At 43.0% G+C, this 25,048-nt stretch overlaps 1 protein-coding gene across 1 annotated transcript; it reads left to right on the forward strand.

Moving 5' to 3' along the window:
• Nucleotides 1-15,561: 15,561 nt before the first annotated feature.
• LOC125404209 (uncharacterized) lies at nt 15,562-24,616 on the forward strand. Its single transcript, XM_048440003.3, has 4 exons — nt 15,562-15,693; nt 21,088-21,214; nt 21,409-21,466; nt 22,185-24,616. The coding sequence occupies exons 1-4, from the start codon at nt 15,691-15,693 to the stop codon at nt 23,386-23,388; spliced, it is 1,392 nt and encodes a 463-aa protein (XP_048295960.2). The 5' UTR covers nt 15,562-15,690; the 3' UTR covers nt 23,389-24,616.
• Nucleotides 24,617-25,048: the final 432 nt, after the last annotated feature.

Below are 25,048 nucleotides of genomic sequence, written 5' to 3' on the forward strand. Positions count from 1 at the left end.
TCCTTGTCTCTCTCTGGCTGCTGATGTCTGTAGTCTCGGCTGAGAAGAGCCAATTCACTTATCCCTCCAGGTCTTCTCGTAGTAGCCCACAGAAGGCTGCATGCAGGTTGAGACCCTGCATCTAAGAAGCCTCCTACCGTGCACCCCTATTCCTTGGCTTCCCACAGTTGGCGCAGGTGTGTTATCAAAGCTCATTGAGTTAAAATTTGTGTTAGATTTCATTAAAAATAGTATGAAGCTGGTCATGACAACAACTATCCCAGCAACTCATGAATCGGAAGCAATAACTACACAAATTGGGGAGACCAGCTCTCAAACAACTTTTTAAATGGTGGAAATAGTTTAATGGTAAACACAGTTGTCTGATGTGCTAGGCACTGACCTCAGTCTGCGGAACCACAAAACAGCATTTGAAGCATAGCCATAGTGGTGAATGACTTAGGAGTAAGTGACTTTTAGAAGAAGAAGGGAAGTTTCTGGGGGTACAGAAGGTGGTTCCATTCCCAAGCATACAGCCGAGGTTTTACTCCATTGTTCTGCTCATCTCCCCAACTCGCAGTGGCCCAAAGGTCCCTGTTAATGTGGCACAAGTGGAGAAGAAGGTAGTAAGCCCACGTTTGTGGACATCTGGGTCCAGTGGTTTCCCCTCAACCAAAAACAACTCAGATTAGTCAGTAGGAGGATAATTGATAGCGCCTTGCCAGTTCCATCTATATTATCCAGACTGGCTTTGAACTTGTGAACTGCCTCCTAAACTTCCTGAGTAACTGGATTGTGGGCCCTGCTTTGGGCTTGTTCATAGGATGAGCTATCCAGTCTCCCAGTGATAGAGCTCTCTCTTGAGAAGCCCGGACTTTGAGACAGGGTCTTCTATACGTCCCTGCCTGTCCTGGATCAGGGTGGCCTCAAGTTCACAGAGATCTTTCTGTCTCTGCCCCACAAGTGCTGGGATTAGACATGGACCACCACACTCAGCTCAGACTCCTTCTTTTTAGGTTTAATTTTTAAATTTTTTAGACGTTTTATGTGTATGAGTATTTTCCTCTGTGTGTGTGTGTGTGTGTATGCACCTGTACGCCGTGTGCATGTTTGGTGCCTGCAGAAGCCAGAAGAGGGGGCCGGGCAGTGGTGGCACATACCTTTAATTCCAGTAGAAGCAGGCGGATCTCCATGAGTTCGAGGCCAGCCTGGTCTACAAGAGCTAGTTCCAGAACAGTTAAACAGAGAAATCCTGTTTCAAAAAACAAACAAATAGAAGCCAGAGGAGGGTAATGGGGCACCTGGAACTAGAGCTGCAGACAGTTGTAAGCCACCATATGGGTGCTGGGAAGTGAACTCAAGACCTCAGACTCTTAAATTGTGTTTTCTTTCTACAATAAAATCAGTTCTTTGCTTTGTCCCATCTCTGAATTCTTTCATATATACATGAGCGAGAGCCTAGTGTTGTTTGCATTCCTGTGCATGTAAGGCTGCCCACCAGAGTGTGGACAAACTGCCAAGAGTCTCACCCAGAAAGCAAACCAACTCTCCCCCAGCAGCGTTAGCATCTCTACCAGGAGTGGGGTGTGGTGAGCACACTCCCCATCCATGCTGATCTTGGGCAGGTCTTGTGTAGACAAACACAACTGTTGAGAGCTCATGACTGTAACTGCCTATGTGTCCAGAAGACACCGTCTCACAGCAGCTCTCCCTAGTCTCTGACTCTTAGGGCCTCCCACCTTCCCATGACAGTCTCTGAGCCATGGGGTGGAGGGCCTTCGATACAGATGTCCTATTTGGGGTTGAGCACGCAACAGTTACTTATCCTTTACACTCTGATAATTTGTGACTCTTTGTGCTCTGTCCATTGCAAAAAAGATTTTCTGAGGTGGTGTATGAGCTAGTCTCATGTATGAGTGTAAGAACACATAGGAGGCAGTTAGGTGAAAAAAATATCAGTTCAACAAAAGAATAGTGGTCACTTCTTCCCTGAGGTTTATGATCATAAGTTGTTGGCAGGTTTATAGTCCCAGGCTCAAATTCTCTCCCAATCAGGCAGCTGCTGGTTACCCAAGATATTTGGGCCACTGTTACACCCATGAGCATGTCTTATTTTAGGTCACAGAGTTCACAGCTGAGTTAGACTCTTAGTACCCCTCGCTCCCAGAAGCCTGCCTAGCACCTTGAGGAATTGTGGGAGCTGACCATCAGAGGTGTACTGTTCAGTCCCAGCTCAGCTGCTCCGAGTTCTGCCTGTGATCTCCAGCAATAGGGTCATACTTCCAAGTTCTGATGGGCAAGCAAATGCTATAGCAATAGCCTGTATTGTTCTGAGGTTTCTTAGACTTCCCCGACCAGCAACTTGAAGGGAGGTGTCCCACACTTGGGACTGAGCTTTTTTGTTTGATTGTTTGTGGTTTCCGGGAGAAGCATTATCCCTCATGTGGAGTAATTTCAATTAAACTTTTAAAAAAAATGATTTACTTTTATGGGTATGGGTGTTGGTTTATTGTATGGGTATGAGTATTTTGCCTGTGTGTATGTCTGTGTACTGTGTATGTACTTGGTGCACACAGATATCAGAAGATGGCATTGGTTCCCCTCTATCTGTAGTTAGAGAAGATTGTATATCGCTATGTGGATGCTGGGAACTGAATTCTGGTCTTTTGTAGAGCAGCTGGTGCTCTTAACTGCTAAGCCATCTCTCCAGCCCCCCAATTTTTTTTTCGAGACAAGGTTTTTCTGTAGCTTTGGAGCCTATCCTAGAACTTGCTCTGTAGATCTAGCTGGTCTCGAATTCACAGAGATCTGCCTGTCTCTTCCTCCCGAGTACTGGGATTAAAGGCACGAGCCACCACTGCCCAGCTAAATTTTTTTAAAAAAATTTTTTTTTAGAAAATTTACTCAAAGCCAGTTGGAGGTGGTATGTGCCTTTAATCCCAGCACTTGGGAAGCAGAGGCAGGCAGATCTCTGAGTTAAAGTCTACAGAGCAGTTCCAGGACAGCCAAAACTACACTGAGAAACACTGTCTCAAAAAAACAAAAAGAAAAACAACAAAACAAAAAGAACCTTAATACAATAGTAGGTTTCCATATGACTTTTTCTCTTCTCTTTCTTTCTGTTTCTTTTCTTTCTTTTTTGCTTTCTTTCCTTCCTTCCTTCCTTCCTCCCTTCCTTCCTTCCTTCCTTTCTTTCTTCCTTGTTTTGTTTTTCGAGACAAGGTTTCTTTGTGTAACAATCCTGGGTGTCCTGGAACCTTACTCTATAGACCAGGCTGGCCTTGAACTCACAGAGATCCACCTGTCTCTGCCTCCTGAGTGCAGGGATTAAAGGCGCGCGCCACCACCGCCACCTCCCGGCCCATATGGCTTTTTTCAAACATCCTTAGTGTTGTTATCTGTTCTTCTGTTCTTCCTCTCAGCCCCGATTCGCCACTCTAACTTTCTACCCCACTTTCCACTTAATTGCCCATTCTTTGTACCTGTATTCTGCCTACTATCCCCATTCCTTAAGTTCTCCCCTCCATCCACTTTAACCTACTAAATAGCCATTCCTCACCCTACTGTGTAGGACTTAGCATCCTGTAACTTGGAGAACCTAGTTCTAACATAAAAACAAGACAAAACTTTTTGAATATATTAACTTAGCCAAGCCCTAACTTTCCATCAATCAAAGGGCTTAGTGTCATTGTGTAGCTTCTAAGGTCTGTCTATGCCTATGGTTGAGATCCTCTGCTTGGCTGTAATTACCTAGCTAATGCTTCCATGTATTTTAAGCGTCTTGATATATTGCTTTGTTCTATAATTATAAAAAAAAATCATGAAACTCCTCCCTTGTTGGAACATGGAATTTTGGGTAACCTAAACTTGTTTCTGGACCTTGCCCACTCATATTTGGCTCCAGAATAAACTGTTGTTCCCATGTTGAGGTGAGAGCTATGTTTTTGTATCAGCACTGGGTGTATTGTTTCAGGCACTATATAAGAGTATCCATCAGACCTTTGGTAGCTTTCAGTCTTCTGCCATTTCCCCAGTATCTAACTCTATTTTTTCCTATTTCCTTACGCTTGTTCATGGGAGGAGGGGTGGATCCCTGTGAGTTTGAAGCCAGCCAGGTTTATGTAGTGAGTAAGAGATTCTGTCTAAAAAAAAAAAAAAAAAAAAACCACTAACAAAACAAAGCTTCAACAGAAGACTATCCTTTCTCTCACAGAGGCCTGAACTCAGAGCAGAGACAAAGATGAGGGAGAACTGGTTTCTGCCTTTCTGGGTGAACCAGTGATGTTCCTTCCAATCAGGCCTGGGGAATGTTCTTCACTGGAGGGCTTTCTGCTACCTGTGTTGAACTCACGAAGTTTTCGGTCAGCTAGAAACTATCCCACGAACTGAGAGGGGATTTTATCTCTTTTGGTTTTCAACTATTTTAATTGAAAAAAAATTGGATTTTGTGGGGGATGTACACCTGAATGTAGATGCCTGAGGAGGTCAAGGATTGGGATCCTCCTGGAAATGGCTGCTATGAACCACCTGACGCTGGGGGCTTTGAACCGAGCTCCAGCTTTCCTCAAAGAGGTATGTATTCTTAACCACTAAGCTATCTCTGTAGCTTCTGGGGTGGGGGTGGGGGGAATCCAATTCATCGCCATTTATCAAACAGGGAGTCACCGAGATCCAACTTGCAGTTATACAAACAACCACACGATGTCGCCATGAGATCAAAGTATTTTAGAGTAACAGCTGGTAACCTGGATTGAAAAGAAAACAATAAATTTGACAAACATGGAAAATGATAATATCGGACTTGAAAGAACGTTCTCAACTAACCGCATCTAGATTGACAGTTTGTCCTGGCAGTCCTGGTGAGTGCCTTATGGATGAGTCCAGAAACCAGAAATCGGAACAGACTACCCAATAATTTCTCACTGTGGCAGCCTTGACATTTTGAGACTTGGTTTCAGGGCCTTAGAAGGGAGGAAGGGGGCCAGTGCTCTTGGCCCTGGCTGTCTCAAAAGAGTCCCGTGTTGAGTAGCAATGACTGCTACTGAGGGAGAGCACTCCTTTTTCCTGCTTTGAAGGCAGAGCCCTGTGTTGGAACTCCTAGAGCAGGGTGAGGCCTCTTGCCTAGGACCAACTACAACATTGCCACCAAATATGTCAAATCAAAGTTTTAGAGACCAGAAGATATAATAATAAAAACCATGTTTGTTCAGCTATAACAAGTGCTGGGTAATAGGAAGGGAATGGTCCTGCAGCTATATTGTAACCACCAGCAGCGAGGAAAAGTATTTACATGGTCAACAGAACATTGCATCAGGAAAATCTGAGCACAAAACATCTTACAGTGACCCTCCATTGTCTGTCGTTAAGAGAGTGAAGACAGCAGGCACTGGACAAAGCCTCGGGACAGGATAAAGTGTGAATGAGATGGGGTTAAGTCAAGTGCTGCTGCTTCTTGGTTGGCTGGTTGGTCTTGCTAGCAGTGTGTGGAGTTCTCATGATGGCAAACCTCTGACTTATAGGCAACAGTTTTCTTTTCTCTGTTTAGCCCAAGAGTATGAGTCTGACTCACCTCCTTCATCTTCTCCTTCCTTCCATTCTTCAGCCTATAACAAGGACATCTTGGGGTTTTTAATATTATTATTATTATTTTAGAAATTGGATTTATGCATTTTATTTTATGTGTGAGTGTTTTGCCTGTATGTATGTATGTATGTATGTATGTGTGTATGTATGTTATGTGCACCATGTGTGTGCTTGGTGCCCCTAGAGGGCAGAAGATGGCATTGAATCCCTGGGAACTGGAGTTATGGATGGTTGTGAACCATTATGTGGGTGCTAGGACTCATACTCAATTAAACCTGTATCTCTACAAGAGCAACAAGTGCTCTTAACCAGTGAGCCATCGCTTCAGCTGCCTTGGAATTATTTTCATTCTTTTCTCCCCCAGCATCCAAAGCTTTTTTGTTTTGTTTTGTTTTATTTTGTTTTTCAAGACAAGGTTTCTTTGTGTAACAATCTTGGGTGTCCTGGAACTTGCTCTGTAGACCAGGCTAGTCTCGAATTCACTGAGATCTGCCTGTCTCTGCCTCCCAAGTGCTCGAATTAAAGGGGTGTGCCACCACTGCTGACCCAAAGCTTTTTAAACAGTAAGATCCAAGGTTAGTTTTTGTAGCCAGGCTGACCCTTCAGCCTCTGGGTGTGCAAACTTTAAGCACTTGGAACAGACATAGGGTTTGGTATGGCTTTATGGTTCCTGGGCCTTGCCAAAGTGCCAATACATCTCTTAGCCCTTCCGAGGACTAGACAGGAGCCCGGTGCTGTGGCCCTCGGGAGACTCCAGGTCAGCTGATTGATGGTGGAACTTACCCTGCTTTGAGGATGCGACTTCAGTTGGTTGCTCACCCACAGTGCACACACCTTCAGCTTGGGCACTTGCAAAATCCGCAGGCCGTCTGGAACTGTCCCCAACCATAGCTCTTTTGTTCTCTCCACAAAGCAGCTTCATCCTTTGGATCATTCGGGACAGGGACAGAGGTGGCCGGTTAGTGTGACCCATAAATAACCTTTTCAGTACCACTTGTTTGATGGAGGCGTTCATCTGGCCAGAAACCCGTGGAGCTTCCCTAGCAGCCACAGGCAGATGTCTGCTCCTGGGCTCCTTGTGCCGAGCCTTTCAGTCCTTGTGGCAATGTCAGCTCCTACGGCAGTGCCTCCTACATGGAAAACTTATTTTAAATTTTTAAGATGATACTTGCAACTTTTAGTCACTAATGGGGAAGGTGGCATGCATAGTAACTCTCATATAGGAAAGGCTAAAAAGTCAACCTGACTGTAAAATAGCATATAATAACAAATAGAAATTGAAAAGGATGTGTGGTGGGTAGGCTGGATAAAGAGAGATCATATTTACAGAGTGTGAGCTGTATGCATGTGTGGGACTATGACACTCACTCCCATGAATTTGTATAAGTTTCAGATGTTAAACAAAATATTTATGAGTTAAAATAAACATATACTGAGATATGTGTGTGTGAATATATATAAAATATTTAACTTTATTCTTTACACATGTTATGTGGCAATTCCTTCTAACTGAAACATTCCATCCTGGAGAAAAGCTCATTAAGAGGAAGTATGGGGTTGGAGTGATGGTTCAGCAGTTAAGAGTACTGGTTGATTATCCCAAGGACTCAGATTTGATTCCCAGAGCAGTCCACAACTGTCTGTAACTCCAGTCCAGATCCAGTGTCCTTCTCTGACACCCAAGGGCAGCAGGCACACATGTACACAGACATGCATGCAGGTAAAGCACCCATACACAGTAAAATAAAATAAATAAGTTTTTTTTAAAGAGTCAAGAAGTAGGGCTGGAGAGATGGCTCAGTGGTTAAGAGCATTGCCTGCTCTTCCAAAGGTCTTGAGTTCAATTCCCAGCAACCACATGGTGGCTCACAACCATCTGTAATGAGATCTGGTGCCCTCTTCTGGCCTGCAGGCATACACACAGACAGAAAATTGTATCCATAATAAATAAATAAATATAAAAAAAAAGAGTCAAGAAGTAGAGATTGGGGCTGGAGAAGTGGCTCAGAGGTTAGGAGAACTGACTGCTCTTCCAGAGGTCCTGAGTTCAAGTCCCAGCAACCACATGATGGCTCACACCCATCTACAATGAGATCTGGTGCCCAGAACACTATATATATATACACACACAAAATTTAAAAGAAAAAAAAAGAAGTAGAGATTGAAGAGATGACTTGGTGGTTAGGAGTGCTGGCTGCTTTTCTAGAGGACCTGAGCTCATTCTTCAGCACCCACATGAAAGCTCAGAAGCATCTATAATTCCAGTTCCAGGGGATCTGATGCCTTCAACTGGCCTCCAAGGGTACCAGGCACATAGTACACAGGCATACATGCAGGCAAAACACCCATACACATAAAATAAAATAATACAAAATATTTTTTAAAAGACTTGAGAAGTAGGCAAAGCTTACAAGGCTCAGCTAGTAAATACTCTCAAATCTGAGGAAATTCCCACAACTTAAAAGGATCCGGGGACCCTCGCCAAGGTTATGCAGCTATAAAAGCAGGTTATAAAAGCAGTAAGAGCTGCTGGAGCAAAGGAATCTCTGACCCGTCCAGCTGCCTGAAATTGTGCGTCTTCCATAGGTCAGCACCTAGGCTAGGACCTGCTGTTAGTCAGCTCCCGCTGCATCATCCGTGTTCCTGTAGTAACTACTTACCCATACTCTCTTATGGAGCCCTAACAAACTCACTGGCTCACCAAGTTGAATTTTGATAGAATCATTTCGTCGATCTGTTGTCAGCGCCCTGTCTGGGGTGAGTAGATGCTTGTCTCTCCCCAAGAAAAGCCACATAACATAATAAATGTCCAAATAGGGAGGAACAGAACAAAAAAAAATGAGTTCTGGAGGAGTGGCTGCACAGTGCCTGCAATGGTGCCGAGACATGCCGAGACATGCAACTGAGGCTGATCCATGCGATGGCGGAGGAGCTGCAGGGAACAATTCCCTATGCGCTACCTTTCCCCACCTTTTGTAGGAGATGATGCACCTCCTTGCTGGTGGTTACAGGCTCCATGTGATGGGTGGTAACACATGCCGCCAAGGCCAAGTGATCTGAGAACGGAACGCCATTGAAGGAAGTCCCAGAGTAGCATCTCTCTCCATTCAATAAGGGGGTGAAGCCCTCATGAGGACTACAGAGGAAAAACAGCCATTACTGAGAAAATTGGGTGTGAGAGAGGCAGCGTTTGATTCCCAGTTCACTGGGCCGTGTAGGATGATGTTCACAGGAACATTCAGAAAACATTGACTCAGCAGGGTCTTAGGGACTAGTTTAGGGCTTTAATGGCTTTCTATTTCTCTAGGAAAGTCTCTTAATATTCCCCTCCAAGGTGGACATGGTGACTCAAGCCTGTAACCTCAGCATTGGAAAGTAGAAGCAGGAGGATCATAAGTTCAAAGTCAGACTGGTTACTTAATACTTTCACATCAAGACTAGGTTGCAAGCAACCCTGGCTGAAAAAAAAAATTCGAAGGTACCCAGCTGGGGCTGGAAAGATGGCTCAGTGGTTAAGAGCACGGACTGTTTTTCCATGGGACCTGGGTTCAGTTCCCAGCACCCACATGGCGACTCACAACTGTAAATCCAGTCCAGGGGATCTGACACCTTCACACCAGTGAACATAAAATAAAGTTAAATAAATCATAAAAAATTCTTTGAAAAAAAAGAAAGTTACTGAGCCTCTGGGTAGCTGCAGGACTATGGGCATGTTCCTTGACTTGGAGTGCTTACATAAACCTGATATTCAAATAATGCACGATGATTACAGACCCAAGAATTTCTTCATCCCTCCTTGTATCAAGAATTTTGGCAATGTTCTTTTACAGCTGAATGTCAGATTGGGATAAGCCTTGCTTACTGTGGCCAGTAGATCAGCAAATATGGCAGTAGGCTAGATCTGTATGTAGCATACAAAGGTCTTAAATGCTTCTGGTTTGTTTGTTTGTTTTAAGATAGAACCAGGCCATCTCCATGAGAACAGAGCCTGCATTAGCCTACAGAAGATGAGATGCCATAGGGAGAAGAAGCAGGGCATCCCAGTCATCACTCCAGTCCTGTCACCCCCAATGATGAGAAGAGGAAGTAGAAACTGTCTAGACAGTTCAGGATGAGAAGTCTCCAAAGAAAGCCGGGCTGTGGTGGCGGATGCTTTTAATCCCAGCAGAGGCAGGCCAATCTCTGTGAGTTTGAGGCCAGTCTGGTTTACAGAGCGAGTTCCAGAACAGCCAGGGCTACACACAGAGAAACCCTGTCTTGAAAACCAAACCAAAACCAAAAAGGTCTCCAAAAAAGTAATCTGTTTATTTCTGAGTTAAAGCTAGAAGCACCTTTGATTCTTAGTAGCTTCATTTTTGCCAGAGGCCAGAAGTGCCAAAAGTACTTTAGGGTTCTAAGCTGATTCCTTAATAATTTTAGGGTTACCTAGATCATGAGATCATTAATTGACCCAGAACAGACAGAATATCAGGTACTTATTTTCTTTTCCCGTTGTTGAAGGATGAATTCTTGTTTGGTGGCACCGAGTTATACAGAAACTCATGTAGACATACTGGCATGTGATTGGTGCTTAGACTCGGTAGTTACCTGATGATAACGTGTAGAAACGGATGATCAATGCATGAGTGTGAGTCCCAGGGCCAATTACATAATAATAATAATAAAACTTGCCTTTTTGGGGACTGAGGATGTGGGTCACATGATAGAACACTTGTCTAGCATGAACAGAGTCTTAGGCTGAATCAGCAAAACTGCCTAAACTGGCTGTGGTCTGCACGTTGATCCCAGCACTTGGGAGGCGGAGGCAGAGTGTCACCGCTCTAGAGGCAGTGGGACCTGGGAGAATGGAGCCGATAAATGAGGCAGACTAAAGTCCCGTGCAATAGCCAACTTTATCCAGAGCATCGGACAGTTTATACTCCGAGGGTCAAAGAGGAGTCACCTGAGTAAGTGTCCAATCACAAGGGCAAGCCATATGTAATGAGCAAGTCATACTTGGCAAAAACATGCTTTTCTATGTATAAAAAAATAACAATAGCCTGTTGTAAGAAGTAATCTGGAGTAAACTCATTCTATCTTCTACACCTAGAAGGGGCATGAAAACAATCCAAGAACAGCTCCGCATTTTTGAAGAAGCTGAGATCACAATACTCTTCTCTAGTTTCTTGGGAGTTTTCTCACTAGTACTCAAAAATCTTCCGTGACTCCATTCTTGGACAGCAGAGGATCAAAAGTTCAAGGCCATTCTTGGGCTCACAGCAGATTCAAGGCCAGCTGGGATTCACCATATCTTAGAGAGGGTGGAAAGGAAGGAGGAGAGAAAGAAAGAGAACTCACAGAGAGCATCATGGCCGATGGGCCAAAAGGCACTCAGCAATTAGGATGTTCTCCACAAGATTTGCCTTTCTAGTCACATGAACCTTCCTTAAAATATCACGTTAATGTAAAAGTTAAACAGACACCTCACCAAATGGGGAGCAGGTGTTTGAGCAGAAACGCTGCCGTAGGGTTCCACTGGGGAGTCTTCTCCAGTGAGCACACTTCAGAAGCTTGCGGGCTTGAACTATGTCTGCTGTGAAGTCCTTCAGCTCTAGCAGGCAGGAAGGATGGAACGGATGGGGGGGTTCAGAAGGTCCTTGAGAGAGGGTGCAGACCAACAGCTAACGCTGACAGGCTGGCCTGTGTGGGCGGGCCAGCAGCAGTGCGGTGGGGGGGGACCGTTGTCATTGAGGCACGGGCCTCACACAGAGTCTCAAGTTCTCTTGCTGGTGGCTATCAAAACAGGCTGGAGAAGAGATGTCAGGTGAGCATGGCAGTGAGATTCTACAGACCATTCCTATGTTGTGAGGTAACTCTTTCAGAGAACACAGGGACTCTTAAAGCCAGTAGGACGTCTTTATTTGTCGACTGTGGGCTACATGGGGAATTTGTAGCCCTGAGTCTCACTGTTCTTTGCTTTTTAAGGACAAAACACACATCCTGGTTGACACATTTTGGTTAGCAAGAAGAGTTAGCGAGAAGCCAAACTACAGAAGCCAAAAATCAAGGTTACTACATTTCCTGGAACTATGGACTTTGTTCCAGGATTAGGTCTTTGTTATGGATTAGGTCTTTGTTCCCATTTTTTGGCAGGTGTTGGGGCTTTCATATTGGGTTCTAAAGTCAGAATAGTGCTTCAGGCATGGCATCAGTGTTAATCCCAAAGACAGGAGGAGAAAGATCTCCGAACCAAATTCTCATGGCCAAATTAATTAAAGCAAACAACTAATTAAAGCAAGCTTTTTTATTCATTTGCACAAGCTGCCTGCCTCCAAGGCTGGGTTCAAGAGGTCAGCATTGGCTGTGAGGAAGACAAGGTTTTTACAGAACTCAGGAGAAGGGGGTTTCCAAAATGGGGGATTTGGTGGGCAAAATAGTTGGGGTTACAGGAGCAGAACAAAATCATAACAAATCAGTCCCTCCTGAAACAAAGACATGGTTGCAAGGAGGGCATAGGGACAGGTAGTTGTAACAAGGTAACTATAACAAACCTTTTGAAACGAAGGTAGGGTTCCAAGATGGCAATTAAAATTTTTTTGAAACAAAAAAATGATTGCCATTCCTGGGACAGGCAGTACAGAACCATTTGTAGTTAAAGATACAAGCGTAGCCCAATCCTTGAGAAATAGAGGTTTAATAGTAAACAGAAATGAGCCTAGTTTGTCTTTACTGTAAGATGGCCTTTAAGCCTAAAATGGAGGCAAGCTGGTTCTTTACCAGTTGTGCTAAGGTCTGGGAGCCTGTTACACACAAGTTTCAATTTTTGTATCATTTCATTGGATAGTAGCTTTGTGTTATTATTAGGGGATGCAAATCAACACCACCTTGGGGTTAGTTCATTAGACTACCAAGGCCTGCCTGGAGCTTGCTTCTGAAGCCTAGGTCTTACCAGAGCTGCATGGTAGCAACCTTAGTTATCACATTATTCCAAGTCACACAATAAGACTTTTGAATTATAGAAAGTGATTTCTAAGATATGTTCTTCACACACACACACACACACAGAGAGAGAGAGAGAGAGAGAGAGACAGAGAGAGAGACAGAGAGAGAGAGAGAGAGAGAGAGAACCATACACAGAGAAAGAGAGCAGTGGTTCCCACCTGTTGGCCCATCGTCCTTTCTTCCTGCTGTCTGATCAATAGGAAGGGAATGAGCACCATCACGCAATGTGGGAACGGAGACTGGTCGTTTGCATGCTCTGCTTTCTTGGGCATTGTTTCAACCTGAACAAAAAGGTTAGCAGGGAAAAGATGTTCTCTCATTTCTGGCACACAATGAAGGCAATGGTCAAAGGTGGTGCACACCTTTAATCCTAGCTCTTGGAAGGCAGAAATAAGTACATTTCTGAGTTCAAGGCCAGCCTGGTCTACAGAGTGAGTACCAAGACAACCAGGGCTACACATAAAAACCCTGTCCTGAAAAATTTAAAAAAAAAAGGATGGTGGTGGTGATTGAGGTGCGACTGTGTGTGTGTGTGTGTGTGTGTGTGTGTGTGTGTGTTGAAGAGACTGAGATTCTTACCTGTGACTGCCTAGAGAAGGTGGGAGGTGGGATTTACTGAACACCTGGATTGTGGTTGAGATGTTCAGAAATGTTAAAATGTAGAGTAAATTTCACAGAAATTAGCAACAAATAAAGAAGTATTTTTTTTAAATGAAAATGAGGGCGGAAGAGATGACTCAGAGGCTGTTCTTCCAGAGGTCCTGAGTTCAATTCCCAGCAATCACAGAATGGCTCACAACCATCTGTAATGAGATCTGGTGCCCTCTTCTGGTGGGCAGGGATACATGCAGACAGGGCACTATATACATCACTAATAAATAAATCTTTTTAAAAATAAGATTAAAAGAAATAAAAAAGAAAATGTACCATATATTTCACGTGTGTTTTGCAGAAACACACTATAGAAAACAAGGAATTTTGCTCACATCTCTTTGGCCTTTATGTGTTCTTTGGTTTGTTTGGGTGTTTGATGAAGATCAGCTCCCAAGCCTTCTATCATCACCACCCATGAACTTAACCTGTTCCTTTTTAACTTTGTCATGTTGTTTCTAGAAATTATAAAGCTACAGATGTGGCCCTTCATTAATTTCTATTATCCATTATTATTATTTCTTTTTTTGATTTTTTTTCTCACAATGGGGTTTCTCTGTATAACAGTCCTAGTTGACTTGGAACTCTCTTTGTAGACCAGGCTGGCCTCAAACTCACAGAGATCTGCTTGCCTCTGCCTCCCTCGTGCTGGGATTAAAAGCATGTGCCACCATTGCCTGACCTATTATTACTATATCTATTAGTCTTAAAGGACTGCCTTCCCTTCAAGGCTTAGGCTACCTCCTTGTATTAGTCAGGAGAACGCTAGAATACTGATTCTCAACCTGTGGGTCACGACTTCTTTGGGGTTGCATATCAGATATTTATGTTATAATTCATAGCAGTAGCAAAATTACAGTTATGAAGTAGCAAGGGAATGGGTTTTTAAAATGTTAATTGATTAATTAATTAATTAATTTATTATGTATACAATATTCTATCTGTGTGTATGCCTGCAGGCCAGAAGAGGGCACCAGACCTCATTACAGATGGTTGTGAGCCACCATGTGGTTGCTGGGAATTGAACTCAAGACCTCTGAAAGAGCAGGCAATGCTCTTAACCACTGAGCCATCTCTCCAGCCCGCAAGGGAATAGTTTTATGATTGGGGGGCAGTCACCACAACCTGAGGAACTGGATTAAAGGTTTGCAACGTTAGGAAGGTAGAGAACCACGTCTCTACAGGCACAGAACTGATAGCAGATATAATTTATTAGAGTGGTTTGAGGTTTACAGACTGTGGTCCAACAAGTTCAACAATAGCTGTGTTCCAACAGGAAGTCCAAGAATCTGATCGTTGTGCAACCCATGAGGCTAGATGTCTCTGCTAGTCTTCAGCATTCACCAGAATACCAAAGAAGTAGGTTCTAACACCAGTGAAGGAATACTTCAGCAGCGGGATGGATGAGCTCACCAGTAAGACTGAGGCCAAGCAGGCAAAAGGCAAAAGTTCCCTTCTAGGCTGCCACCGAGGTGTGGCCCAGATCTAGGGTAGCTCTTCCAATTTCAAATGATCCAGTCAAGAAAAATCCCTTACAGGTGTGCTCAGCTGCTTGGGTTTTAGCTGATTCCAGATGCAGCCAGCTTGGCAACCAAGATTAGCCATCCCACTTCCAAAGCTAGGGAGATTACAACATCTAAATTTTCAAAACGAGGACTGTGGCGCAGTTGGCAGAGTTCATGTAGGCATGCTTGAAGCCCTCCGCTGGATCCCTGGTGCTACATAACCTCTCATTTAACGGCACGCGTGACATCCTAGCATTCAAACGGTGAAGGCAGGCCCATTAAGAGTCCAAGGTTGGCCTGAACTGTACTTGAGGCAAGCTATGTGAGACCCTGTCTCAAAGTATTTAGGATACTTTTTTTAAAAAAAATATTTATTTAATGTGCTTTGGTGTTTTTGCCTGCATGTATGTATAAAGGTGTTAGGTCTTGGAATTACAGAGAGTTGTGAGCTGCCATGTAGGTGCTGGGAATTGAATCCAGGACTTCTGGATGAGGATCCAGTGCTCTTAACCACTGAGCCATCTCTCCAGTTCCTTAGAATAAGATTTTTAAGCAGTTGTCATATTAGCAATTTCCAGTTGTGAATAGCATGCGTGTATTTACGTTATTAACTCATGGCTATGCCTTTTATAGATCAAGTGCAAGTGTGTCCTGGCAGGGCCATCACTAGTGTGCAGAAGAAATCTGACCCTCAATCTCTCTAATTCAAGGGTTGGATTACATACACCCTTTGTCACTCAAGCCTTGGGGGGCGTGTCCTAGGACTTGTCTATCAGGGTGGAATTGTCCAATTAGACTTCAGCTGGAGGAGAGGGGCGGGGCAGGTGGCTGCACTCTCGCGGTGTTTGGTTCTTTTCACTATTTAGTCTTGGCTCGCCTTCTGTTTCCTCCGCTAGCTTCTGTGTCTTTAGCTCACCGTAGTCTTAGGTGGCCCCTCTGTAGCCAGTGTCCCTGTGAGGTGCAGACGGCGCGGGACGCCAGAAATTCGGAAATGGTGAGCGTTCTGGCCGACGCTGGCTACATCCAACCAGAACCAGCCTCGGGAAAGGCCTCCGTAACTGGGGTCCGTGGCCCGATCCCTCTGCTGTCCCCCCGGTTCTGTGTGGTCTGGGCGGCGGGTCCCCCGCGTCCCATCGGCCCCCGCGGCGTCCTGGCCGACCCACCTCAGGACTTGGGGCGCTGGCTTCTCCTTGTGCGCTGCCGCCCGTCAGCCACGGCTGAGCTTTCCTGAGGCGTGGGAAGCAGGGTCTCAGTCCACTCTCCTTCAGCCTGGCTGCTCCCGGGGTCCACAGTGAATCCCCCAAATTCCAGGTTTTTCCTATTTCAAGAGTCTTTAGGGCAAAACTCCAGCTAGTCTTGGGCCATCCGTCCCAGTATGCCTGTTAGAGAGATGGGTAGTGGGGATTTCGTCAGTGTGGGTACAGTGGGAAGAGGGACAAATGAAGGGTTCAGTGACATCCGCTGCCCCAGCTCATCTTCAACAGGAGCCTTGAAAATAGAGAAGGGCCAGACCAGAAACAAGCTTAAAGAGCAGCTTCATGCAAAGTGTGGCTCCGCCCATCATTGTCTCAGCTCACTTAAGACCTCTAGGGGACTAGGTGGCTCGCTGGAGATAACTTCTGCTTCTGTGAGGTTTGTTCTTCCTTGGATTCTAGGTGACTGCAGGTTAAGGACAATAACTTACCTCTGTGGCTTCAGCCTTGAAGATGGAGTAGGTTAGACACTACTTGAATGATTACATCTTTGGTTGACCCAAAAAGAGGTATTAGGCGCAGAGTGAAGGTAGACATGTCAGGCTTTTGTCCCGCTTTTATTTATGTGTGTATGTTTGCACACACGTGTGTGGGTGTCTGTGGGGGTAGGAGGAGGGCCTCAGATTCCCTGGAGCTAAAAAAGATAGAGGCAGTTATGAGTTGCCCCAAGTGACTACTAGGGACTGAACTCCAGGTCTCTGAAAGAGCAGCGAATGTTCGGAACCACTGAGCCAGTTCTGCAGCCCCGCCCCACAACGCGGTTTCTCAGTGCCTGTTTCACTCCCAAGATTCTCAAGTGCCAACTTCTAGTCTAAGAGGTTTAAAAAGTGACAACCATTACTTTTTGTTTTCCATGCTCAATAGATAGAAATGGACGCATTATTTTTTATTTCTTCTTAGTAGTGGACCGAGGTTTCAGAACTGCCGGAGGCTGGCAAGTTACGTATAGCTCCCATATGTCCTCTTAGACACCAGTCTGAAGTCTTGGGTGAAACCTCTCAGGGGAGCAGTTGGAGGCCCTGGGGCTGAAGGAATCTCCTGGAACAGTCCGGTCTCAATAGTTAATTCTTAGAGACATTATATCCCCTGAGCTTAATTCCACTCGTAGGACACATTGTTGAGTTCGATGCTGGTGAATGAGGGTCTGCAGAGTGATATATCCTGCCCTCTCGGTTGTTAAGGGAGGAAACTTTCTCCCAAAGGAATGGGAAGAAAACACCACTACACACAGTGCAGTGGGGGCAAAAACCAGAGAAGCAAACTGAGTATGCTTGAGTCCCTCCGGAGTCTCCGAGGAGGTGTTGAGCATTCATTCCAGCAGCACTAGGGTGAGAGAACGGCCTTTTGCCCGTGGATCCCAGCAGATCTGTGTTGTCTTCGGAATCGCTCCTTTGCTAGACTCATCACCTTCAAACAGTTGTCATTTATTTGAACGTTAGCTTTTCATTAAGTGTGAAAAGTACTCAGAGCTGAATAAGGTAAAAGTTTTTGTTTGTTTATCTGAGACAGGGTTTCTCTGTCCCTGGCTGTCCTGGAACTCACTCTGAAGATCAGGCTGGCTCGAATTTAGAGATCCATCTCCTCTGAGTGCTAGGATTAGAGGTGGGTACCACCACCACCTGGCACAGTAAATATTCTGGAAACTATAGAGAAACAGATGTCAACAGAAAGTAGAGTTTCATTTCCACTTTTTTTTTTTTAACTCTTTGCTTCCCCTGAGCATATATAGAAAAATTCCTGAGATCTCATGCCAAGGTGTGGGTGTGGAGATCAGAAGACAGCTGTGGAAGGTTGAAACTGAACTCATATCATCAGGTTTAGAGGAAGCGCCTTACCCCCTGAACCATTTCCTTGCCCAATCATTTGGTTTATTTATTTATTTATTTTAAATTTTTACGATTTATTTATCTTTATTTTATGTGCATTGGTGTGAAGGTGTCAGATCCCCTGGAACTGGATTTTCAGACAGTTGTGAGCTGCCATGTGGGTGCTGGGAATTGAACCCGGGTCCTCTGGAAGAGCAATCAGTGCTCTTAACCACTGAGCCATTTCTCCAGCCCTATTTATTTTTTTTTATTGTAAGCCATGGTCTCACTATGTAGCCTTGTCTGTCCTGGATTTTATCATGGGATTAAAGGTGTACACCACTGTGTGCAGCCTTTTTATTTCTTGTTTATGTGTGTGTGTGAGTTTCTGTGCCAGGACAGTGCCTGTGGAGGGCAGAAGGTATTAGATCCTCCTGAAACCGGGTTTAACAGGCAGTCCTGAGCTCCTCAGTGTGCTAGAAATCGCACTGACAAGTGCACTCTTAACTGCTCAGCCATCGCTCCAGCCCTGCCCCCCCATTTGATTTCTTAACTACAAATTCATTGTTGCCTCCTCACTTTCCCTGGGTTGATACAGACTGCCTTACTCGTCACTGAAGTTCCTGGAAGTGGAAGATTACGTGTTTGATTTTAAATGTTCAAGAATGTATGCATTTGATGCTCTGAACGTTTGCTGTGTAGCGCCTGTGCTGTGTCCCACAGATTTTCATATGATGAACTTGTCTCTTTTTCTTGAACCAGTCAGGTTCCTTCAGACGACTGTCTTTGATTCACACATGATTCTGTGTTTTGTGATTTAATCTCCAGTTTGGGGGTTTTCTAACTGTATTTCTGTTACTGATTTCTACCCAATGCTCACATGTTCTTAGAATGTGCTTTATGTTCTTGCTTGTTCCGGTGAGTTTAATCACTCAGAATGTGATTTATCATTTAGTTGTGGTGTTGACTGTAGCATTCTAGAAATATCAGTGAAATCCTTCTGGCTGATGTTGAATAACACTGTAACCATCACTGCTTTCTTGGCTATTGGTCCTGTCAATTATCAATAAGGAGTATTTTGGTGTTTCTAAGTGTAACTATGAATTTCTGCATTTTACATTTCAATTCTAGAAGTTTTTCCCAATGTAAATTGACCTTCTGTTTCACACGTATTAAAGACAGCTGATCATTTAAAAGTCTATTTAGTGAGCATAGCATTTATGGACTGTAGTGTCAAATGTTTCTCAAAGATAGTTTATCTCAAATTTTTTCCTTATTGTTTCTCTATTCTTCGTGACTTTTTTTTCCTTAACTGGAAAATGGATTTGTAATATGGGATAACTGAAAATCAGTTTCCCTACTTTCTCTATTATCTGCTCCTGTTTATTGAAGGCTGTGTCTATTTATGGACTGAAAATACTGAGACCAGGCTGGCCTCAAACTCACAGAGATCCACCTGCTTCTGCCTCCCGAGTGCTGGGATTAAAGGCGTGCGCCACCACTACCCGGCTTCAGCCACAATTTCCAAAATATTTTTGCAGAGACTGTATTGCATATGTGTAGTCAGTTTGTTATGTTGTTCTTTATTACTTATTCAGCCAGTGTGTTTTTTAAAATTTTTTAAATATTTATTTATTTATTATGTATACAATATTCTGTCTGTGTATATACCTGCAGGCTAGAAGAGGGCACCAGACCTCATTACAGATGGTTGTGAGCCACCATGTGGTTGCTGGGAATTGAACTCAGGACCTTTGGAAGAGCAAGCAATGCTCTTAACTGCTAAGCCATCTCTCCAGCCCCCTTCAGCCAGTGTTTTGACATATTTCTGTGACTGTCATAAACTAAAGCAGAAAAATTACAAGGTGACTCAAAAGGTCACCTCTTTCAGTTTTTTGTGGATGGTGTAAGGGGATGGGAACATGAGAACATTCTTTGTATGTGCATGGGGCATTTTGCCTGCGTGTATGTTTTGCCTGCATGTATGTCTGTGTGAGGGTGTCAGATCTTGGAGTTACAGACAGTTGTGAGCTGCCATGTGGGTGCTGGGTGTTGAACCGCAGTCCTCTGGAAGAACAGTCAGTGCTCTTAACCACTGAGCCATCTCTCCAGCCCCATGGGCATTTCTTTAACACATAATCAGGTTGGGTTTTTTTTTTTTTTTTTTTTTTTTTTTGTCCTTAAAATTTCTTGGAAAACATGGAGTTTTCTCAGTTTTACATTATACTTGGGTACTTTTGAATACTTTAATTTCTGAAAGAAACTGTCACTGTAACTTTTCCTGCCAGAGTTTAGGTGGTATATTATCATTGTGGATATAAACAGCAATTCATTTTTCCAGGTAGATGGAGGCTTTTGTTTACTCGATGTAAAATGAGATCTACCCTGCCCCTGTGCTGGAAACTTGGCTGTTGTCCAGTGGACTGTTAGCATATCAGAGCCAGGTTAAAACAAGGATGAAAACTGCACAAGGCTTTCTTGCCATTTTCAGATTTTTCTGTTTACATTCATATGGTTGATAACACAGTTTGAGAATATTTAAATTTTTAAAAAACTTGTTTCTGACGGTTCTGCTTGTACTTTTATGTTTCTGTGGAGGAAGTGTGTTTGTAGCATCCCACAGCCATTTTCCTGACCACATTCTTCCTGGACTCTTGTGGATGTTCATATAATGATGTTCTTTGTGTCATTACATATGTGTCGTTACATAATCATCTTGGTTACTATTGCTTTAAGAGGCAAATCTTGGCATTAGAAGTACTAGTCTTACTGTGTTCTTAGGATTCTTGTAGTATCTGAGTGCCTTATAATTTCATATGAAAATTTGTATTGGTTTTTCAATTCCTATAAATTAGTCACCCAGGATTCTAATTATTCTTAGTCACTCTAACACTTTGATTTTTAGAATTCCTCCCAAATCCTGAGTCCATGACAACATCAGCAAAGGTCCAGTTTTGTGAGTTGTCACTTCTAACAATAAGAACTCTCACAGTACAAACATTAGCAGGTAGTAGGACTTATTAGTCACATGTACTGGAGATGAACTGTACAATGATAAATTAGGGATAATCAAGAAATACCCTACTCCCTGGATTTACTAATGAGAAGGGTGTTTTTAGTCTGTTATTGCTTTCTGAGTGCTTCAATTGAATTATAATATTAGTACAGCTGTCTGTGAACAACTAAATACATAAGGTAAACTTCTAGATTACCAAATTATAGAATGACTATTTAGAAATCACCAAATCATATGACACATCTACATAGAGTATAGAGCCTTAGTGGTATAAGTTTTACCCAGCTGCCAATACACATTGTGGGATATTTTAGAACTCAGTGGCCTTTGACGATGTGGCTATAAACTTCACCCAGGAAGAATGGGCTTTGTTGGATCCTTCCCAGAAGAATCTCTACACAGATGTGATGCAAGAAGTCTTTAGAAACCTGACTTTTATAGGTAAGAATCATAACGTTTCTTTACTTACTAGTTAAAAAAAATCCTAGGACTTTTTTTTAATCAATTTGAAATGTGGAAAGGGACTGCTTTTTATGAATAAATGGGAATATTTTCAGTGTACAGTAAACTTCAAAGCTACTATTAATCTTTTGAAGTTCCTAATTAATAGTGCTTTTCCTTGGTCTATATTTTAGAGAACGGGTGGGAAGACCAGAACATTGAGGAGGACAAAAATCCTGAGATAAATCTAAGGTAATTTGTATTCACAAAAGGGTATGATGTTCCCCAGGGAACTTTAGCATGTCATGTGACCTGTGGTAAACAAACCAAACAAATAAGCACAACTTTAAGCGTTTTATTACTAGTTGTTTCCGATCTCCAATTTAACACAGTTCGGTGTTTTCAAGGTAGTTGACTTCCACATAGTACTCAGAAACTATATGAATATCACTGTTTTGATAATAGATTTGGGAAAGTCATGTTTCAAAGAGATTATTCCATTTATTTCTAATAATTAAGACATGCCAAGATATGTCTTATTCTCTGATATTGGTTATAATGTAGGTCCAAGACATTAATGAATAGAAAATCAGCAATAAACCAACCATTAATAATGTTCTTGTCTCTTTTTGTATAGAAGTCATATGGTAGATTCTGTAAAAAGAAAGATTATAAAAGTCAGTGTGGGCAAACTTTTAGTGAGAGTCCAAATCTGTTTTTGTTTGTTTTGTTTTTCGGGACAGGGTTTCATAGTATGACTATGGCTGTTCTGGAACTCATGCTGTAGACCAAGCTAGCCTCAAACTCGGAGCTCCCCGGAGCTTCCCAAGTGCTGGGATTAAAAGTGTGTGCCACCACAGCCTGGCTGAGATTCCAAATCTTAACCTGAAAAGAAAAGTTCTTAGTTGAGTAAAACCGTGTAATGTGACTTGTCTGGAAAAGTCTTCATGTGTTGTTCATTCCTTAATAGGCACATCATAACTGACTCCAGATACAACCTATGTGCAAGTGAAGAATACTCAGAGAAGCCATATAAATTTACACAGTATAGGAACTCTTTCATTTCTCTAATGAGTATTCAGAGACATATGACAATGGACACTGGAAGTAAACCTTATAAGTGTATGCTCTGTGGGAAAGCCTTTCATTTCCCCAGCGAGTTTAGAATACACCTAAGAACTCACACAGGAGAGAAACCCTATGAATGTAAACGATGTGGGAAAGCTTTCAGTCATTCCAGTTCCTTTAGAAAACACGAGAGAACTCACACGGGAGAGAGGCCCTATGTATGTAAACAGTGTGGGAAAGCCTTTAATTGTTCTGGTTCCATCCGGAAACATGAAAGAACTCATACTGGAGAGAAACCCTATGAATGTAAGCAATGTGGCAAAGCCTTCAATTGTCCCAGCTATCTCCAGATTCACGAAAGAAGTCACACTGGAGAGAAGCCCTATGAATGCAAACAGTGTGGGAAGGCCTTCAGCTGTTCCAGTTCCCTTCGGAAGCACGAAAGAACTCACACTGGAGAGAAGCCCTATGACTGCAAACAGTGTGGGAAGGCCTTCAGCTGTTCCAGTTCCTTTCGAAAGCATGAACGAACTCATAGTGGGGAGAAGCCCTATGAATGCAAACAGTGTGGGAAGGCCTTCTTTTCTCTCACGAGTGTTCGGACACACATGATAAAGCACACTGGAAACGGGCCTTTTAAATGCAGTGTATGTGAGGAAGTGTTTCCTTTCTCCAGTGTATTTAGAAGACACCAAACCTCTCATGCTGGATCGAAGCCCTATAAGTGTAAACACTGTAGCAAGTGGTTTAGTTCCTCCACTTCACTTCAGATACACGAAAGAACTCATAATGGGGAGAAGCCCTATGTGTGCAAGCAATGCGGCAAAGCGTTCAGTTGTCCCAGTTACATTCGAAAACATGAGCGAACTCATACTGGGGAAAAATCCCACCCATGTAAACAGTGTGGCAAGTGGTTTAGTGCTTCCAGTTCTCTTCAGATACATGAAAGAATCCATACTGGAGAAAAGCCCTATAAGTGTAAACAGTGTGATAGAGCATTCAGCCGGTCCACCTCTATTCGAAAACATGAACAAACTCATACTGGGGAGAAACCCTATGAATATGATGTGGGAAAGCCTTCACTTCCAGTTGAAATTGATTACTAAGTAGTCTTATACATGTAAATTCTGGCAAATCCTCAGTTTCTCATGGGCTTTTAAATAAAAACGATAAAGCACACTGGAAATAAGCCTTTTAAATGTGAGGTATATCAGAAGCCTTTCACAGTCCCAGTCTGTTTAGAGCACATCAGGTAACTCGTGCAGGAAAGAAACAAGATGAATGGAAACAATGTGGCAAATCCTTCACTTCTTTCTGATATCCTCAAAACCATAAAGGAAGTTATGCTGGAGAGTATCCCTACTAATGAAAGCAATGGAGAATCACCTATTACAATCACCTTTGTAAACATAAATGAACTTGTACTGGAGAAACACCCTTTGAGTGCAAATAAATATGGTAAATATCACATTTTCCCATTTGCCTTCAAAGAAACTAAAATACTCATTGGACAACAAATCATCAGAAAGCGATTGTAAGGAATATGAAAAAACAGAGTTTTCTTGGTCCTTTTAAAGGACACAAAAAATTCACACTGGATGATAACCCTATGTATGTGAGAAAAATGGTTAAGACTTTAGATGCCCCAATTCTTTTAGATTATATGAAAGAATACGTACCAGATAAAACTGAATAGGAACATGGGGGAAGCATTCAGCTTTTCGGTTTTCTTTAAAGACATTAAATAGGGGGGAAAAGCCTGTACCTTTTGGTAATGTGGTTAGGTTTTCAGTTTTCTTTTATAACCATGGGAGAACTCTGGAGGAAAGGTTGAGTGTAAGAAATGTCAGAAGGCCTTCAGTTTTTCCATTTCCATTCAAAGACATGAAAGAACTCGTTTAGAAGAAGACTGTTGGGCACACAGAAAGTCTCCCAACTTAATTTCTCGTTGAAAGGTACATGATAATGCACACTGGAGATGGATATGCATTACATTGACTTTACAATGTGAAAACTTTGCTTTTTTGGGTTAAAGCATGGAATGTGTCTTTTTATATTAGATACAATTTTGTAGTATTTTGTTGAGACTTTTTACAATTGTATTCAAAGAGATTTGTGTATCTTGGAATAATATAGTATATTTAGTACATACAGTGTATGCATGTATATATGTGTATCTGTAGGATACAGTATAGTTTGTACATGAGTAGTATATATTATATAACTAGTTTATATGGTATGTAATTAAAATATGTGTAACCACTATTTTACTACATTGGTTGCTATTGAAATCTTATCAGTGTGTAGAATAAAGCAGTTCAGTTGCCTACACCACTCCCCACCCCCAGCTACTTCTTGCTCCCGGAACATGGTTACCAGGACCCCCAATATTCAGCACCAGCTGTTTTCACCAGGTAGAAACCAGGGATGGTTTCCTTACCAACCCATGGCCTTGGGACTGCATCTGATATCAAATCCTCAGCATCAACTGGGTGCTGTGGTACCCGCCTTTAATCCCAAAACTGGAGAGGCAGAGATGGGAGTGAGTTTGAGGCCAGCCTGCTGCCTGGTTTACATATGGAGTTCCATGACAGCCAGGTATATAAAAACAATCTCTCTCTCTCTCTCTCTCTGCATATATATATGCATACACACACACACACACACACACACACACACACACACATACACACACAAACTTCAGTGTCACCCATTCTTGTTCCTGCAGATTACAGAAGGCCCTATTCTGCAGCTCTGGGAATATGG

Source organism: Myodes glareolus, chromosome 9, assembly GCF_982192425.1.
Source record: "Myodes glareolus chromosome 9, mMyoGla1.1, whole genome shotgun sequence".
Lineage (NCBI taxonomy): Eukaryota > Metazoa > Chordata > Mammalia > Rodentia > Cricetidae > Myodes > Myodes glareolus.

Coding starts and splice junctions, on each gene's coding strand:
- LOC125404209 (XM_048440003.3), top strand. Junction 21,215..21,408: donor TAGAAACCTGACTTTTATAG/GTAAGAATCATA, acceptor TCTATATTTTAG/AGAACGGGTGGGAAGACCAG. Junction 21,467..22,184: donor AATCCTGAGATAAATCTAAG/GTAATTTGTATT, acceptor ATTCCTTAATAG/GCACATCATAACTGACTCCA.